At 38.0% G+C, this 20,443-nt stretch overlaps 3 protein-coding genes across 4 annotated transcripts; 2 read left to right on the forward strand and 1 right to left on the reverse strand.

The window, feature by feature from the left end:
• Positions 1-880: 880 nt before the first annotated feature.
• Positions 881-5,582, forward strand: LOC137712860 (subtilisin-like protease SBT3.5). Of its 2 annotated transcripts, XM_068452035.1 has the most exons (9): positions 881-1,311; positions 1,512-1,603; positions 2,457-2,554; positions 2,643-3,490; positions 3,618-3,703; positions 3,948-4,181; positions 4,273-4,387; positions 4,467-4,647; positions 4,774-5,581. In XM_068452035.1, exons 1-9 carry the CDS (start codon positions 1,192-1,194, stop codon positions 5,343-5,345), a joined length of 2,346 nt encoding a protein of 781 aa, XP_068308136.1. In that variant the 5' UTR covers positions 881-1,191; the 3' UTR covers positions 5,346-5,581. The 2 variants fall into 2 exon arrangements, with proteins under 2 accessions (XP_068308136.1, XP_068308137.1); XM_068452036.1 differs by lacking the exons at positions 881-1,311; positions 1,512-1,603; positions 2,457-2,554 and having other exon boundaries at positions 3,152-3,289; positions 3,366-3,490; positions 4,774-5,582.
• A 4,005-nt stretch (positions 5,583-9,587) lies between these two features.
• LOC137713158 (histone H4-like) lies at positions 9,588-10,086 on the forward strand. Its single transcript, XM_068452423.1, has one exon. It carries the CDS (start codon positions 9,642-9,644, stop codon positions 9,951-9,953), a length of 312 nt encoding a protein of 103 aa, XP_068308524.1. The 5' UTR covers positions 9,588-9,641; the 3' UTR covers positions 9,954-10,086.
• An 835-nt stretch (positions 10,087-10,921) lies between these two features.
• Positions 10,922-11,332, reverse strand: LOC137712302 (brassinosteroid-responsive RING protein 1-like). Its single transcript, XM_068451404.1, has one exon. The coding sequence runs from the start codon at positions 11,330-11,332 to the stop codon at positions 10,922-10,924; it is 411 nt and encodes a 136-aa protein (XP_068307505.1).
• Between the last annotated feature and the right edge of the window lie 9,111 nt (positions 11,333-20,443).

Here is a 20,443-nt window from a genome sequence, read left to right on the forward strand (position 1 = left end):
ACGACAGACACGACCCATTTGTCAAGCCTGGTGTTAAGGGTGCCCAACACGCGTCAAATCATGGGCCAAGTCGCTAATTTACAACACGATTTTAGAGAAGGCTGAATTTTCCACTAAGTTTTAATGGAGAATAACTAGCAAAATGCTTGCGCTGCGCAGCGGGCGGTAACCATAATTTTTACTTTTAATTGTTTTTTTAGAAGAAATTGTAACCATAACTTAACACTCATATTTTTTTTTATAATTTACAACCAATCAAAGTAACTGAATTTACATAGTAAAATAAGTTTTAATTTGCATTCATATTATATTAAATTTACATGCAGTAAAACAAAAGAAAGAGAGTCCGCCTGAATTTCTAAATTGAAGCTATATACACTTTCTAAAATTTATAAGTTTATAAGTCTTTCAATTTGCACCTAAATTATAATAACTTTAGACTGACGACCTATGTTGAACAAATTTAAACCCTCACCAATTTTTCAATTTGATTAACAATGGCTGAATTGTCAGTTTGATTTGGATGAGCGCAAAAGGATGTGGGTTTTGGGCCCATCAGGAATTTTATATATACTTTTTTATTTGGATTAACATTTTTATATAATATTATTTTATTATTTTTTATATTATTATATTAAATATAAAATATTTTTGGTGGCCTCCTAAATTTTGGGGCCCATAAATGTTGGCCTCCTAAATTATCTGACAACATCTATTATTTTTTTTGTTGTGGTCATGCTTCCATGCAATGCATCTATTATCTGAGATAACAAAATTATCTGAAAAATGTCGAAAATAATAGATTTTGTCAAATAATTTTGTTGTGGTCATGCTTCCATGCAATGCATCTATTATATGAGATAACAAAATTATCTAACAAAATTATCTGAAAAATGTCGAAAATAATAGATGTTGTCAGATAATTTTGTTGTGGTCATGCTTCCATGCAATGCATTTATTATCTGAGATAACAAAATTATCTGACAACATCGACATTTTTCCACAAGAAAAAGAAAAACAGAATGGAAGAAAAGACTTCCGTATTTGCTCCGCACATGGATCTCTCCACCGCGTCGCGTCTGAAACGTGTCGACGTCTGCACGTGAGCCGCTCGATTCCTCTCGTATCATTATCCGCATTCAATTCAATTTATTGCAGCAAATCTGTTTGAGACAGAGAGAGAGAGAGAGAATGGGTTTCCTCCGGGTGAATGGTAAGATCGACAAGGCCTTACTATTTGTGGCAGCGAGTTTTTTGTTAGTTTTCAATGGCAACAACACTCTGATTGCACCAGTTGATGGCAAGAGTAAAGTAAGTCTGCTTCAAAAGCTTTCCGCACTCTTTTCTTTTTCTTTTTTAATTTATATCTCTAAATTTTCTTTTAATTTATTCGATCTGAAAACCATATATAAAAGTAAGTATGCAGGCGGAGAAAAAATGGAGTGAAGAATTTTTGTTTTTTTTTTTTTTAGGTGGATTACTAACGGTAAATTACTGTCTATCCTATGTAGCTCCACATAGTTTATTTGGGTGCGAAGCACAATGAGGATCCTGAGCGTTTAACCGATTTACATCATGATATGCTGGCATCAGTTGTTGGCAGGTAAATTTACACGCATAACATTAGTACCTCACGCTACTTCAATCTTCTCCATAAAGAAAGAGAGATCCTCTCCAGACTTGCTCATTGAAGATTTCAGGGATCAATTAATACAAATCTTCATAAAAAATTGTGTGGTCATAGTTTTATATTTTTAATATTTTTCATGCAAAACGGTTGAAAATATAAAAAAGAGAAAAGTTATGCTTACACGATTTTTGATAAACGGTTGGTATCAATTGATCTTCAGGATCCTCAATGAGAAGATCTGGAGATGATAGGATCTAATTTCAGGAATGAGTCTAGGATAGACATTTGTAGATAAATTAACTTAATTCATGGTTTTGCTGCTTTTTAAACTTAATTGCATGACTGAATGTGACTTAATTTAGTTTATTCAATTGAGAATTTGAGGGCTTTTAATTCTTTTAATGAATCTAGATGTATTCAATTTGGATTTTAAGTGATTTTCTGAAATTTAACATCTTCAATCAGGATTTTAAGATAATTTATTAAAATTCTTAGAAATCTGGCTGTATTTCATTAGGACTTCAAATAAGTTTATAACATTTCAGATGTATTTAATTAACAATTTATTTGAAATAGTTTAAAAAAGTTGAGGAGTTTAAGAGAATTGAAGAGATTTTGTAGTGTAATTTAAACATTCACAAATCTTTCCTCTCTCTTGAGATTTTGAGGGAATTGAATCAAAATTTTGCATGAAATCTCTATAACTCAATTAAACTCTATGGATTTATAAATCTATTAGAATCTCACAAAATTTCAATTGAATACACGCAGATAAAATATCTAAAAATGGTTGCTAAATATGCGTGGTTTAATCCGTATGTCACAGCAAAGAAGCCGCCATTGAATCAATGGTCTATAGCTATAAACACGGCTTCTCTGGCTTCGCAGCCAAGCTTACAGGATCGCAAGCCAAGAAGATTTCAGGTGCGTACTTTTGAACATACAATTATGTATGCCCCAAAAATTTCGGATCATAACTAATGATTTTATTACTGCTGTTCAATCTTAATAGAGTGCTCTGGAGTTGTTCATGTCAGGCCAAATAGCTTTTACACACCGCATACTACTAGGAGTTGGGATTACCTAGGCCTCTCTTCTCATTCCCCCACCAATTTAATGCATGAGACCAACATGGGAGATGGGGTTATCATTGGCATCATTGACACCGGAATATGGCCAGAGTCGAAAATGCTAAAAGATGACAGGGTTGGGCCAATCCCTACTCGTTGGAAGGGCAGATGTGTTTCACGTTCAGAAGGCGACTTCAATGCCACAACAGCCTGCAACAGAAAACTTATAGGAGCAAAGATGTTCATAAAAGGATTCATTCATGAGCAACCATTCAATAAAACAGAATTTTTGGCCGTGGACTATTACTCTGCGAGAGATGCATACGGACACGGAACACACACTGCCACAACCGCTGCTGGTTCCTTTGTGGCCAATGCAAGTTACAAAGGGCTTGCCCTAGGAGTTGTCCGAGGTGGTGCACCACAGGCTCATTTGGCCGTGTACAAGGCATGTTGGAGACGGAGTGGGCCAGAACCCAGTTGCACTGATGCTGATTTGCTTAAAGCTTTTGATGAAGCAATACATGATGGTGTAGATGTTTTGTCGATCTCTATTGGCAGTGACGATCCTAATTTTAAGTTTGAAGAGGTTGGTATGCACAATGGGATTGCCACAGGCTCATTCTATGCTGTGGCCAAAGGTATTACTGTTGTTTGTTCTGCAGGCAATGCTGGACCTGCTCCTCAGACAGTGTCGAACGTAGCACCCTGGATCATAACTGTTGCAGCTACCACCATGGACAGATCCTTCCCCACGCCCATCACGCTCGGAAATAACAAAACTCTACTGGTAACTAATACAAAATACGTTGCAAATTAACTTCTCTAAATTGATCATTAATATGACTTTCCTTTTTCTGATTAAGCATTAATATTTTTTACTTTTACTCCATTGATTTGTTTTATAAATATTTCAGGGGCAAGCCTTGTTTGTAGGAAAAGAGGTTGGTTTTGCTGGTTTGGTGCATCTGGAAAGCTTAGAACCCTTCCATACAGTAGATGGGTAATGTATTTATTCTCACTTTTTTTTCAGTTTGTTTGTTATCTTGTTTGCTGGTGATGTTGAAGAGAAAAACCTACCTAAAACCACTATGGCAGTATCTCAAGTTAATCATATACTGCAATGTTGGAAAGTTAAAATTCACAGCAATGCATGGTTGGCTTGGATACCGCCATAGTGCCATCCCCATTGTAAGTAAATTTCTTTCAGTTTTGGGAACCAAAACCATGACACAAAATACTCGCAGTGCCTGCGATTCCTTTAGAGTCAACAACAACACACTTGTGGATGGAAATGTAGCCATTTACTTCACAACGGAGATCTGGCAAGAATATGTTGCTGCATGTGCTGTTGCAAGGGCCGGCGGAGTCGGGTTGATTATTGCAAGGAATCCTAGTAGTCTTAGCAGTGATGACTTCCCCTTCATTGGAGTTGACTACGAACTTGGCACTGAGATAATGTCCTACATTCGTTCCACAAGGTATCTTCATTTTTCCACCACTATAATTATTTAAGAATCATTATTCTCTTTGTAAAAAAAATGTGACAAGGCTGTTCTTTGTGGTACACAGATCTCCTATTGTAAAATTGAGCCCTTCTAAGACACTGACGGGAAAGCCTGTATCGACTAAAGTTGCTCCCTTCTCTTCTAGAGGACCCAATGCCATCGCTCCAACAATTTTGAAGGTAGAATTTGGTACAACATTAGTCCTGTTAAGCAATGCGTCTTTAGATTCAGCTGAATATAGCTTTTTGTTGATTGCAGCCAGATATAGCCGCGCCTGGTGTGAATATATTAGCAGCCAGTCCCGCAGGGGATGGAGGATTTGAATTGATGTGGGGGACATCAATGGCAGCTCCCCACATTGCAGGCATTGTGGCACTTCTAAAATCATTGCACCCTGATTGGTCCCCTGCTGCAATGAAATCAGCACTAGTCACAACAGGTTGATCTAAAACCATAATAGTTAGAGTACAAGTGAATAGCAAGTGTCTGTAATGTAGCGAAATTGGATGGTTTCGTGATTATGTCAGCACACTAATAATAACAAAACTTTTTTCTTCTTTTGTAGCATGGAAGACTGATCCATTTGGAGAGCCAATCTTTGCTGAAGGGGCAGGGCTGAAGCTTGCTGATCCATTTGACTATGGAGGAGGATTAGTGAACCCGAACAAGGCAGCTCACCCTGGTCTCATATACGATATGGGCACCAATGACTACATAAACCACCTTTGTGCGTTTGGCTACGACACCTCAACGGTTACTCTACTTGTTGAACATGCCACGTCATGTCCTGTTCCAAAGCCTTCAATTCTTGATGTGAACCTGCCTTCCATCACCATTCCAAACCTAAGAAATCCTATCACACTCACTCGAACCGTAACGAATGTTGGTCCTGTCAGCTCAACGTATAAAGCCCAAATCGAGCCTCCACCAGGCATCAATGTAGTCGTCAGGCCAGAGACATTGGTGTTCAACTCTACGGTTAAGAAAATCTCCTTCACAGTTGAGGTTTCCACCACCCACCGAGTGAACACAGCATACTTTTTCGGAAGCCTGACATGGAATGATGGGGTGCATGCTGTGACAAGTCCTATATCTGTGAGAACACAAATCCTACCATCCTATACTGATGACAATTGAGCAGATCATATCTTTTGTGAAGCGTATGAGTATAATGACGGGAAGGTCTGCTTCTATCTTTTATGAGAAATCTGGCAAACAGTGTGACTGAATGATAAATTTTGAGATATAGGATTGCTCCGATTTCTCAGAAGCCATTAGCTTTATACTCTATGGTTTGTGTTTTGGTAATTTTGTACTTGAATAATTGATATCCGACGGAATTAATGCAAATTGATATTGGCTTGGATTAAAGTTCAAGCGTATGTCCAAATGGATTGAGTTTCCAAATTTATGAATAAAATATCACTAGATTGGATAGTCAAAATTATGAAATTTGAACAAAATGCATTGTCATTTTTTATTTATTTATTTATGCAAACTATCTAATGTATGTTTAGTGGTGTTAATGTCTAATAAACGCTTGTTATGGTTTTAAAAGTGTCCTTCATGTTCAATAAACGATTGTTGAATAAACGGAGAGTAGAAAATTAAATAATTTGCAAATCAGTTTTTATGCGTTCAATTAGTAACTAGCAATATCATTGTAATGTTACTAATTAACTCTTTGTTGATTAAGTTTTAAGAAACTAACCAAATTGCAATGTCCTTGCAAATTGATTATGTATATAGTTGGCGTTTGTTTGCCCTCACTAAGTGGGACTGGACTATACTGGACTAATTGTTAGTCCAATACCCTGTTTGTTTCGTGTTGAGATTAACATTACTGAGACTAAAGGGGACTCGCATGGACAAAACCCTTCTCTAAGAGGTCTTAGTGAGACCCCCTAATAACCATGGGACTGCTAAGACCTCTCTCTGCTACTGCTAGCGTTGCTAGCTTTCTGTCCTCACTTCGAAATCACACCACCAGACCTGAAACCCTTATGCGTACGAAGTCTGCACACTGCAAGTCATCTGCTTCTCTGCAACTCTGGCCACCTATACCCAGATCTGAAACCCACCACACCCACCGCCTAATTCTCAACATCTAACCACCAAAATTTGAAAAGAAAGAAAAAATAATTCGATAACAACAACAAACTCAATAGAAAAATTCTTCATTTTTCCCAGAAATTGAAGAGATTTTCTGAGAAAATCAGAGGAGGGGCGAGAAACAGAGTGGGTGTGAAATCCATGGGGCTACAAAGAGGAGCCTCTGCATGATTTCAATTTTCCGTGGGATTTGAAGTTGGGAAATCAGAATCTGTGGTGCCACAAATAATTTAGAGGAATCACAACAACAAAGAAAAGGCAAGGGAAAAAAAGAGAGAGAACAAAAGGGGGGGTGATGAATGACGCTGTTTTGAGGGAGAAAAGAGTGGATAGGAAAAGAAAAGGACGAAGAGAGGGAGATGGTCGGAGCAAAATTAGGAAGAAAAATGAAGATCAGAGGAAAAAAAATTAGGAATGGAGATGGGAGGTTTCCACAATGAAAAAAGAAATAGATAGTGGAAGTAATAAAATATTACTAAATATGTATTAAATGATATAAAATATTAATAAAATATGAATGAAAAAAATATAATATTAGAATTTGTTGTTAGCCTGTTGTTTAGTCCGACACTGCATCAAACGCTTCACTAAGTCAGTCCAGCTTAGTCTAGTCTAAGCTAGTTCAACTTAGTCCCTAAAGCTAGTCTAGTCCGAGATAATCCGATGCAACAAACGCACCGTGATCTTCAATGACAAAAAAATTTGAAAGACAAAATAGTGGACCATTGAAATGTTGAGAAAAAAAACCCAGTTGTAAATTGGGACCCACGCCTCCAGCTGCTGACGCGGTTGTCTGGTGAGTCCAATAGCACCTGTTCATGGCAAGTAGAATTTTTGGGAAATGGATTCTCTCCCGATCCATTATGTGAGGATCCTAGAAATTCTTACATTTTGGTTGTTCATCATGTATCGTGCGGTCAGAAATTATTTAACTTTTATTATTTAAAATTAAACATAAATAGTACCTGACGAAAATTGACCGCACGGTATACAATGAACGACTAAGATGTAGAAATCCCTAAGATTCCCACATAAGGATCCGGAGATGATCTATTTCTGAATTTTTGTTGCACAACAGCACTTAACTTTGGTGGGCATATACACCAAGTATATGTCTCTATATGTAGGTATATACACTAAGTATCGATGAGTCTCTATATGTTAAGGATTCATTTTCTGATACATTGGAAACTTTTTTTGTTCCTATATTTGTTTCGTACTGATATTAGAGCAGTTCCACCGTGGGCTATTACCCGGTGGACTGGCTTTGGAACACGATCAGATAGCCCGAGGGAGATGGTTTAACGTGTGCTGGCGATGGAGCCTTAGCAGGCCCGAGGGAGAGGCCCGGCATGAGTTGCCAGTCCGAGAGCCCAAAGGCATCGTGACAAAAGGTTGACATCAAGGCGACGTCATCCATTATCTTCTCTACATATATGGGCCTCAACCTTACAACTACTTGACCTCCGTCATCCTTGGAAGCTGCGGAGAGGATCCTCTCTGGATCCAAACCCACTAGAGCCTCCGGATCCGTCTTCTTTAAAGGCCAAGTCGGCATCGTGGGCTTTCGTGGAGTCGGCGTTGTGCTTTCCTGAAGCCGACATCGTGACTTCCTCGAAGATGGTTGTCAGAGAAGATGCAGAAGATGCATAATTGAAGAAGAAGTTTTCCAATAAACAAACAAAGAAGGAAGAAGGAAGTGAAGAAGAAGATGCATAATTGAAGAAGAAGCAAAACCAAATCTGCAGATAAGAAGGAAGAAGGAAATCTGCAGAGAAGAAGGAAGAAGGAGGAGGATCCGGAGATAAATTAATAATATAATATTAATTTATACAAAGTAAATAATATAATATTAATTACAAAAAAAAAAATATTAATATTTTATTGTCTATTGCCAAGGCTATTCAGTGTAGGGGTGGAGATTCAAAAGACAGTTATTGTTCATTAAGGTCAGTTATTGTTTACTGGGTGGATTAAATAGTGAATAGCCTGGGGGAAGGGGGCTTTGCAAGTTGCAACGGTGACGTTGCTCTTATATGGTGCCTCTTCCTATTTAGGGATGGGAGTGGACATGCTTTTAAAGCACTTATTGAACGGTAGAGTCCAAACGAATCCAAGATGGTCTCATTTAACTTAATTCTTTGCCGCATCAAGCATGGGATTATAGTCCCATCTAGGGTGTAACAAACGGGCCTTAAGGGATAAGGAAGATTCAATTCATCTATTTCTTTTAAAAAAAAAAAAATTAGAAGCAAAAATCCCATAGGTAAACTGGCGTCCTATTAAAATGAAAAGATAAAGGGTAAATTATTAAGTTTGGGGTCAATTGTAGCCTCATACAACATCTTCAAAACATTTACTTCTATTTTTTTTTCAATTTCATACATCCACTAAAAAATCTATTAAGTTAACCGTTAAGTGATAACACGACAAATATAGGATGTTGACGTGGCTGACTACTTTGCACCAAGTAAAAAAAAAAAAAAAAGATTAATTAATAAAAAAACTCAAAATTTTTAATAATTAAAAAACTTTAAAAAATAAAAAAGAGGATCTGGGGTGAAGGATTTTGGCTTTCTTCGTCCCCAGTAAACCAATACTGTTCAGTTCACCCTCCTAGACCTCCTATACGTCTGCTAACTACGCTTTCAATTACCACCACCACAACCAAAGATCTCACAACTCGCATCACAACTGGGTTTTTATTTTTTATTAACTAATCCTTGTTTTATTATTTTTTTATTTTCTTAGTACAAACTTGGTAGCCATATCAGCACAAATGTAGATTTTATATTTGCCACGTTATTACTTAACGGTTAACTTAACAAATTTTTTAACGGATGTGTAAAATTGAAAAAAAATAAAAGTAAACGTATAAAATTAAAATATTTTAAAGATATTGTATGAGATTAAGATTGATTCCAAACTTCAGGATGCAAAATGTAATTTTTCCAAAGATAAAGGTAAAAACTGCGGCAGCGGTAAAACCGTATTTGCACGATCCAACTTCTCTTTCAATAACTTTTCTCAGCCGTCCGATGACACATAATCAACGGTTACATCAAAGCAAATATCATTCACGCGGATCGACCAGGTCAGCCGTCGATAAGTTTCAATCCAACGGTGCGAATTGAAACCAAACGAAAAAAATCCGCGCACGAATCTCAGCTGAGGCGGCAACGCAAAAATTCAAAAGACCGCTCGATTCCGCTCCCCAGTATAAAATCCCCCCCTCCTTCTCAATTTTTCATTCGCCACATACACTTCAATTTTCAAAACAAATCAGTTTGGGAGGTCAGAAAATTTAAAAATTTCGGGAAAATGACAGGGCGAGGAAAGGGAGGAAAGGGGCTGGGAAAGGGCGGAGCCAAGAGACACAGGAAGGTATTGAGGGACAACATCCAGGGGATCACCAAGCCCGCCATCCGAAGACTCGCTCGCAGAGGAGGAGTCAAGCGCATAAGCGGCCTTATCTATGAAGAAACCAGAGGGGTTCTCAAGATCTTCTTGGAGAACGTGATTCGTGACGCTGTAACATACACTGAGCATGCCAGGAGGAAGACGGTGACTGCCATGGATGTGGTCTATGCTCTCAAGAGGCAGGGTCGAACCCTCTACGGTTTCGGAGGTTAAATCAAGATATGTAGAATCAAATCCCTCGTTCAAAGTTTGGGGCTTTTTGATTTTCTGAGTTCCCTTTGAATATGTAATTCCGATCAGACTTGTGCTGCTTTTAATTCCATCAATGAAGATGTATTAGTTCAAAGAATTATTGTGCACAATTTGTTCTGTTACACTTTCTGAGTGTTTGACTCGTTTTGAAGCGAACCTAATTTTTATTGCAGGCAAGGTGTTTGTTGTTATGTCTGAGAGAGGTTTCTGACAAAGTATTTGCCAATTCGTAAAGATTTGAGGTTTATGAGTAGGGATGGAGGTAGAAATTTTTTTTTAGTAGGGGCAATCTAAAAATTAATTAAGAAAATTTTATTATAGTATAATTTATAATTAATATGAAAATAGGGATGATTTTAAATGATAATGTATTACAATTATAATGTTGCAAAAATTTTAATGTAGTAATAGAAAGTGGTAAAGTGATAAGAAAAATATTAATATATAATTATGCAAGAGGTTTTTTGATTTGAATGATAGAATAAGAGCATTTTTACTTATATAATATTTGATATAGAGTATATGTAATATGAAAATATGTTAGATACTTGGTACATATATTTTCATCAAATATAATGTATGTGTATTATATAATTATAGTCTGTAATTTAACATACTAATTACTTGAGTGGGGGTATATGCTTTCAGTGAGCCTTCATTAGTTTTGTCTTTGCTTATGAGAATGTAATTGAATCTCTTCACGTATTTAATCAAATTGGTAATTACCACTTAGCAAAAGAAAAAACACTAGTAATTTTGTAAGAAATGGTCAAAGGAAAAAAAAAAATTTGCTAATAAAATGTGCACATTTTGTTGTATAATTCCAGTTTCTCAAGTGTTTCATGAGAAATATGTACACATCAAGTAATTGAAGTGTTCAAAGAAAAATTACTCATCTCACAATGAATTCTAACCTTTCGAAGTAAGCGTCATCCCTCTCCGTCGACCCTAAATTTCCTCCGCCGCAGCTTGCTGTTTCGCTCTTGCTGGGAAACAACATTACTCGGCACAAAGGGCAGGTCACCTGCCCCTGATTGACCCCAACCATCCAGACACTTCCTGTGAAACACATGGTCACAGTTGCACTGCTCCCTCACCTCATGGCTCCTCTCTATGCACTCCAAGCATATACTACAAGCTGTATCTTGATCTCCAAGCTTTGTGTATTTTTCGAAAACTTGACCAAACTCTACCACCGGAAGCCGCCTCTTGATGTATTCCGTTAGAACGTGGATCGGGACCGAGACTATCGACGGGCACTGAGGATCGACCGCCAGTATCGAATTGTTCGGATTCGGATGCTGGTGGTGCTCCATGGAGTCGGCAGTTGGCTCATTCATCTGTACTGCAGGTTTAAGCAGTCCCAGATGGCTAAGTGCTACTATCAGTACGATCTTTAAGCAGTGTGTAAAGATTAGAAGTTTTTCAAGGCTTTTGCGCAATTTGGACATGCTAATAACGCAGGGGAATTCCATGGGGGATTAGAGGGGGAGGGATTGGAGGTGTTTGTGTTGCAGAGAGAAAGCAGATGGATAAACATTTAAGTATTGAGGGTTCCTTTCCTTCCGGATTGGATTGGCTAGGATTCGGCGACCAGGAGGGAAAAAGTATAAGCAGCACTGGATGTCGGTCGGACTCATTGGGCGTTGGGATAAGAACAATATCTGCAACCCCAATCCGACGTGTGTCAATTTAGCCGACCTGTCACTGTTAGTTAACTTTTTGTATTGGACGGTTGGCCTCTGAGTTTTGCCCTGCCCGGAGGGAAAAGAAAGAGTTGTATTTTAAAAGTATTTGTACTCGGCTTTCAATTTCTCAATGTGCAAGTTGCAACAACATAATTGGAAAATAATAATTATACATTTTTTTTTTCGATCTCTTATAACTCATGTTTAATTTTGATCGTTGTTTTAATTTAATTGTTTCATGACAATAAAATAAAGCGATGTTATGCGTCGATGGGCATTTGCCTAGACAATAGCAACAATGTATTGTTTATTAAATATTATTTTTGATTACTTATTGTAAATAGTGTTGAAAGCAACATCCCTTATTGCAAAAAGGTTTGGATACTCCGGATTACCGGTAGTCGGGTATTCAATCCTTAGTGTGCGTTTGTTGTACTGGACTGTCTCGAATTGAACTAGCTTTAGGAACTAACTTAGTAAAACGTTTGGTGCAGTGTCAGATTAAGAAGTAGCATAACATAAATAAGTGAAAAATAGATCTTTTTATTTTAACTAAAGAAAATATAATGCCTAAATAATGTTGAATACCACACCGTGAAAAATTGTATCAATTGATAAATTTTACATCCAATGTTTGAAACTTGAAGGCCTACTTGAAAATAAATACAATAAATATTGCACCAAAAGCCATGTGTGAACATATATAAGATATTCTACAAGCAAATGTTACAATAAGAAATAAATACTTCATACAAAAATGTTGTTAAAGGATGTCTTCGGAAGTCTTGTTGTTATGAACTGAATTGAGTCTCGAAACTGAGTGCATGGCATTCAAGATTCTCCAAGTTTAGCACAACAACAACTCCCGTCTCACAGAATTCAGGAATGCTAATGTTGTTAGGTTTTGTTGATTGATGAATCTAGATCTTAGATTGGAATGCTTTTATTGATATGTGCTACCCGGTTAATTTCGTTTCAATGACAAACCAATTGCCTGTTAAAAAAAAAGAAAGAAAAAGGAATGCTAATGAGTCATTTCCATGTAAACCAACAAAAGTCCTTGTTACATACATAGAAAGTGAAAGCACATTCCAAGAAAACTTTACTCTTCCACTAGACATCATAATTAAGCTTAGACAAAAGAAGCAAGCATGATACAAGGCAATATCAAAAGAAAGTAAACTCAGAGAAATATACAAAGATGCAAAACTTCATGTTGTCCTAGTCCTAAGTATATTGCTTTATGTGAGAATATGTAACTGAAACCCCATCAATAGAATCATCAGGGGTCTCAACAATAGCACAATATTTTTAAAGCAAGGGCATTGGATTCATTTAGTTGTAAACTTATTCAATACAATATGTTCCTTTTTTATTTGCATATTTCTAATTCCTTTCTATTTCCTAACAAGATCAAAAGGCAGAAACAAAAGCTTACCCCATGCGAACACAAGAGTACCAATCATTGTCTTGTTCTAGGTCACTTCTCAACAAGCCAATATTGAGATTGTCAGTATAGGGAAAGTTTCTAAACACTTGATGGCCTTTATTGTATTTATGTTTTATATATCGACCTTTCTAGTACGTTTGATAACAAGAAACATGAAACTTAGGAAGTCAATAGACGAAATGTTCAAAAGATCTGTTTCCTCTTTAAATCAAATACGAATCAAACTGTTTATGTAAAACCCCATCCCAAATATGCAAAAATCTCTTCTTAAGGGAACTATAAAAATTACATTTTTTCTCTTACTTTCTACTATATCCGGATTCCCCTTTTTGGATTCCCTAAAGTTCTCCTCTCTCTGCTTGCCACGTGGCAGTTCCTTATCTCTCTCTCCCTTCTCTCTCTTCTCCCTGAGTCACTCTCTCGGATCTCTCTCACTCTCACAGACCTCTCCCTCTCTCCCTCTTCTCCCCTTCCCGGCGACACACCCACCCACACACCCGAGGAAACACGACAACACCACCATCACCGTGGTGGATCTTCTCTCCCTCTCCCTCGTCTCTGTGAAGCATAGAGAAACCGAGAATCCAGGTCCAGCAAGCCCGTGGTGTTCGAGCCCAGAATCCGGCCGACTCCTGCCACTTCACTATGTATCGCAGGTACGAAACTCTTCCCTGTTTCTATGTTCAATTTCGTAGGTAGATCAGAGGGTAAAATGGTGAGATGGAGTTGATTGGAGATCGGGAGGTTCCGGCCTTCGTTCCTGACGAAGAATGGGTCGACTGACCCAACCCGGAAGCCCGAGGTTCCCTAGCCTAGAGTTTTGAGCCAGGTTACCAACCCCAACCCATTTATTAGCCCAAGCCCAACCCACTAAACCCTAAACCCAAACCTAGTCATTTGTAAACCCAACCCAAAAACCCTTGAGCCGGGCTTTCAAGCCTAAGCCCGGTTATACCAACCCAGGGTTAAACCTAGAACCCATTTCCCTTTGGGCCGGGTTACCAGCCCAATACCTTAGGCCTAAGCCTAGGAACCAAACCCAAGCCCAGACCTGGATCCGACCCAACCTAGTCAGATCCCAGGCCGAGCATGATGGGCTGCCGATGCCGGCTTGTGGAGCACAAGGCGGTGCCAACGACTTTTTTGGCGATCCACGACGGCGCGTGAGGGCGCTTGAGACGGCTCGTGGCGGTACCCGAGGTCCCCCTCTATGTTTTTTGACGTTATGAATCCATTTATGACGTCCGTTTTTTGAAATTCAATCGTTTGAATAAAGTTTTATTAATTGGACCATTTATGTGCTTAGGTGCAATTATTAGCGACGATTCCGTCCTTCCTTTTTCATACAGCTCTTCGATGATGGAGTATCTGTGAGTGTACCTCTTTTAAAATGCATGAAAAGCATGATTTAATGGTTACGTTTTATGAGTAAATTAGAATCACACTTTATGATTATCATGCTTTACTGAGAATATTTTGGATTACCATACTTTATCGAATTTATTTTCTTTGTAGTATAAATGATGGATGACTATATACTATGAAGATGTTTTGAGATATATGTACGTATGTTGGAAATATTATATTCAATGTTTTGTGCTTATTTAGTGGTTACTGTTCTGCCTACGGGTGATCATACTTATTGGCCTACGAGTTGCGCAAAATTTACATGCATGTTTCACATGTTCTCGGCATATACATTCATTAAATAACTTTCATCATCCTCGGGTTTCGGCCAACACGTGGCCATCCTGCTATCCTTCAGACATCGGGATCGGGACGTGTCAGCTTAAAAGAAAATGAGATCAACTGTTAATATTAAATCCTTTTTACTAAGTTGGTTTTAAGTAAGCATCTGAAGAATGCATATACTTAAAGACAGAAATCTGAGTTCAAATGCCTAGGGGTGTTGAAACCAAGACTAGACATGAATGGCCAACCATTTCACACTCACTCATCTCACCTTCACTCACGAATTTTTGACACATAACGAAACAACCCAAGAACCCCAACCTCAACATAGCATACCACATGGTACCAGTAAAAAATGGGACCACCAACTCAACACACAATGAAATAACAAAATGGGGTGTGAACGAACAAGTAAAAGCCACAAGTGTTATATACAATACAGTCACGATCACAACTAGACTATTTCTAACAAGTTACAGAGGAAATTTTCCTCTTTCACAAATAAAAGCTCAAAAGAGGCGCTACACCTAGAAATGATGATTCTACTTAATAGAAAACTATAATCATGATGTAACTAGTGGCTTCATCCATGAAGATCTGGCAAACCAAGTAACACCACCACTTCGAAGAAATTAGATAATGAAATACCTCATAGAAGTAAATCGTCACCACCAAATATATACAGTTGCGTTAGCTGAGAGAACAAGCATTGGTAAGGACCTAAACGATACTTGGTACTTCTCTTGTGCCACAAGCATATACTTTATGGTCAAAGGAAAGAATGCTGCTACTGTGCTCAAAACCATAAAATTGAAGAAAACTAAAATTATCCACAAAAAATAGACAATCTTTCTTATAAAAAATTGAAATTATTTCTAAACAACAAGGATAACACAATTTTCTCGCAAACATCTACGGAACAACTAAGTTAACCTTGTGACCCTATGGGACCAGATGAAACTCATGCAATGGCAAAGGTAAAAGCATCATATAGTATCATGATTATACAAAGCTACAGCAAAACTGCAACCCCGGTGGACATTAAAAATGATTGATACACTCACAGCTATCAACTACTATATCATCTCAAACTAGACTATCCAAATAGGGGGCTGGAGAATTCACTCGATATATGGCAAAAAGGTAGATCAAAGGATCGAACATCCAAATCATAACTGATTTTGATTTCTTCAAATTATAAGAAGGTATATCTAAACATAACAACTAGAAGGATTATACGAGGAATCAATCAGAACCCATTAATAATTTCATACATTTCGAACCCAAAACAACAAAATCAATCAGAACCCAATAATGATTTCACAATCTACAAAACAAAATCATAGAAATAGGTCGTCGGATTTGGAATTTACCAGATGAAGATGAGCAGGACGAGCGAGGAGGACGAGCGAGGAAGACCGGAGAGGAGGACGAACAAGAATGAGGAGCGAGTAACACTTCCGAAGACGGGCTTAGCAATCCCGTGAGAATTGGGGGTTATCGCTAAGAAATTTTAGTGAAGGGGTTAGTCGGAGCGACTACCGGCTAATCCCGTGTCAAACAAACACTGGACTACATTAATAAGTAGACTAGTCCAGTCCACTGAAATTTAGAATTAAAACAAACATATCCTTATTGAATTGTGTAGACTAAAAATTACGTACAACATTGTGTGTGTTTGTTTTTTATCTCACTATTAGGCAACACTTAGAGTTTCAGGAGGTGAAAATACGTATTATCAGGGTGATATGACTGTATTATGGGTGAAATACAACCGTATGTACCCAACCAAGTGATCTTGGGTACTGTTTGGTACGCAGACAGGACGGGATGAGATGGGATGGGACAGGACGGGACGGAACGGAAGTTCCGTGTATGTTTGGTACATGTAGGACGGAACACGACGGTTGTTCCATTTTGTGTTTGGTATGCGTTGGATGGAATAGAACTAAAAGATTGAATGACTGCGGAGCCATAGTCGGAGGTGCAGAGACTGCGGGGCTTCTGCCGACATTGTAAGTGTTCATCACGCTCAGCCAACTCTTCGGCGCTTGCAAAAAAAAAAACCTAAATCCCAAATCAGACAAATAAGAAATCTTTCAAACCAATTTCAAACAAATTGTCGGGAAAAACCAAGTGGGTACCTCTCAAATCGACGGTTTGGCGATGAGGGAAGAGGTTTCAGTTTTGAAAAGAGAGCGGGTTACCAATTAGTTGTTGTTGCAGAGGTATCGGTCGACAATGAAGGCGATTTGGACGGGGGTGACCATTCCCTTCCCCAAATTCTCAGATTTCTTGCCTTTGGATGACTTCCCCATTTTCTAAGTATTAAGAGATGCCGTGGAAAACTAGGGCTTGGATAGAAGCGAGGAGGAAGAAGAAGGAGACGGAGAGGTTGAGATATGAGGAAAGAGACAATGGGAGAGGGGGCATTTTTGTCTTAAAATATTATAATTTTGTGTTCCACGGATGTGGAACGAGTCGTTCCAAGTGGTGAGGTGGAACGAAAATTCACCCAAAACTCGTCCCTTGGAACAACACGTTCCACTCGTTTTAGGCGCACCAAACGTGGGACGGAACGCCTCGTCCCACTTCGTTCCGTCCCGTCCTACATACCAAACGGTACCTAGAAGAACTAGAACATCTATGGAAGCTACCACAAGGATCGATAAACATCTGCTTTTCTGGAGGCCATCGAATCTGACATGACGACTCAACCTCTTCCACTGGACTAAAAAGAAGCCAGGGACTCATTGAACATATATTTCATTACAATGGGTACTCATTGTCATTTCCGCCCCCTGTGGCTCCCAAAAGCTAAGCCATTGGAATTTTGGAATTGGATCTGTTCTAGGCCTTAAGTGTCCGGAGCTTAGGGATCAAATTATCTGGACTGTTGATTGGTGTGTAAAAAAAATCAGAGTCGTTGGTTTTGTGTGGTGGGTCAGAAAAATGAGTTAATAAGAACTGTTGAATTGAATTTGTGCGACCCAGATGAATTGATCCCTAAGTTCCAGAGCGAATCCATTTCCGAATTTCATCTTCAAGTTCAGTTTAAACTTAATTGTTTATACCTTATTGAGAGATTTATCATATTTATTATCATGACAATTCGTGCAACTAATACACGGTGACATAGAAAAAGTCTAATACATAATCTCATCTTATAACTGAAGACTTTATATGACAATAAGCTTATTTCACTTAAGTCGTTCTCTATATAACGGGCTACTCATTTTATTGAGTTACCTAAAAAGTCAAAAACTAGTAATTTTGTACAAACTATTTAAATAAAAAAAAAAGAAAAAATTTACGGTTTGGGAGGCTTGTGGGAAAGACAAAAATAGCAATCCACATAGTTACTAGCTAGTAATTAAAAATAAATTAACAACCAAACAAAAATTCGTAAAAATTGAAAAAAAAATAAAAATGCACATATCATTTCGAACTTATGATATCTCGTTAATTTTAAATACAAAAATCATTGTTTCTAATTAAACTTCTAATCATTTAGCCAAATTTTATAAATTTATACTATTATGAAATTTTTTTTGTAAAAATTGGAATTTAAATAAGCACACATAGTGTTTTGAACCCGAAACCTTCTCATTAATTTCAAACAACAAAATCATTGGTTCTAGTTAAATTTCTTTGTCATTAAACCAAATTTTATAAATTTATACTCTTAGGAAAACATATATAAATATGCCATATTAATCATTTTAGTACCCCTAATTTTTTTGAGCCCTAGACGGTCGTCCTGCCAGCAGTGGGCCTGGGCCGGCCGAAAGAGTTAACAAAAATTTACTCATCCCACAATGAAATTCTAAGTTCTAAGTTCTAACCTATCAAAAGTTCAAAGTAAGCATCCCTGTCTACCGTCCATACATTTCCTCCGCTGCAGCTCGTCTTTTCACTAGTGGCCGGAAACGGCACAGCTCTGCACAAAGGGCACGTCACCTGCCCTTGATTCACCCAACCATCTAAACACTCCCTGTGAAACAAATGATCACAGTTGCACTGTTCCCTCACTTCATGACTTCTCTGTTGATGTTTAAGCTTTGCAGCTGCCTTCTGATGAAAGTGTTTTGTTTTTCTTTGTAATTCAAAGTTGTTGCTCTTAGTTTGAAATGTAAGGCTTAGATTAAATCAAAGCTAATAGGCTAGATGTGTGTCTCATGGTATAACAACTCACTTATATGTGAGCATGTGATGAGCACGTGAGTGTGTGAGTGCGCCTTCAAACGGCTATATCTCTCTCCTCACTCTATGTTTTGTAGCATCATCAATTCAGTCGTAGCTGAATAGAATCAGAGAAAAGAAAGAGATCTCTTCTTCTTCTTCGCACCTTCATTTTCTTCACGTTTTCTGAGTAGAAATCAAAATCTTATTGATTCCTTTTTGATTCGTGCTCTGCTTCTTCATAAAACTTTAACATGGCCTCAGAGCTAGGTTCATCGTTTTAATCTGGGCGTGAATCTGTGATTTCTGGGTTCTTCAGTGAATCGCTTGCTTTGAGCTTCATCGCTGAAGAATTGCGTTTCTTAAATCTCCAAAATCGAAGATCTGAGTCTAATATGGCTGGATCAATGAGTTTTGAACTTCGCACTCCTATTTTCAATGGCGAGAACTATGAATTCTGGAATATCAGAATGCAAGCCATTCTCAGGTCTCATGGACTGTGGGAGCTTGTAGAGACTGGGTTCGCTATCCCAGAATCATCTACTGTGGTTGTGATAGCTGATGAAAAGAAGCAGAAGGATGTAGCTACTGAAATTTCAACAAACGTTGTGGAGATCATAATGAAGGATGCTAAAGCTCTTGGGTTGATCCAAGAAGCTGTGACTGATCAGATTTTTCCCAGGATTTCTAATGAAGAAACCTCCAAAGGAGTTTGGGATATCCTACAGCAAGAATTCAGAGGTGATAAACAGGTTAGAAATGTGAAATTACAAGGTTTACGCAGAGAATTTGAGTATACTAGGATGAGAGATGATGAATCCTTATCTGCATACCTTACTAAATTGTTTGACATCATGAATCAAATGAGAGGTTATGGTGAAGAACTATCTAGGGAGATGGTTGTTCAAAAATTACTTATAAGCTTGCCTAGAAGTTATGACTCTATCTGTGTTGTGATTGAACATTCAAAGGATATTGAACCCCTTGAAATCCAAGAAGTGGTTGCCTCTCTGAAGGGTTATGAACAAAGGCTTGATATGCATGCTGATCACTCTACTGAAAAGGCATTTGCTAGTCTAAATGTTGGGTCTAAGTTTCAAAAACTCAGTGGGTTATCTGGTACTTAAAAGTCAGGGAAAAGTTGGAAGAACAAAAGGAAAAAGTGGGATAATATGCCCAATCTTATCTTTAAGCAGAATAATTCTCATGATTCGAACAAAACAGCTTGCAAACATTGTGATAAATTGCACTATGGAAAGTGCTGGTCTGAAGGAAAACCTAAATGCGCAAATTGCAATAAATTTGGTCATGAAACCAGAAACTGTAATGGGAACAAAGTGGTGCAGAAGGCCAACTATGCAAATCAAGTTGATGATATGGGAACCTTATTCTTTGCTTGCAATTCTGTGTCTCAGATGAAGGTCAATAATACTTGGTAT

Source organism: Pyrus communis, chromosome 13 (assembly GCF_963583255.1).
Source record: "Pyrus communis chromosome 13, drPyrComm1.1, whole genome shotgun sequence".
Lineage (NCBI taxonomy): Eukaryota > Viridiplantae > Streptophyta > Magnoliopsida > Rosales > Rosaceae > Pyrus > Pyrus communis.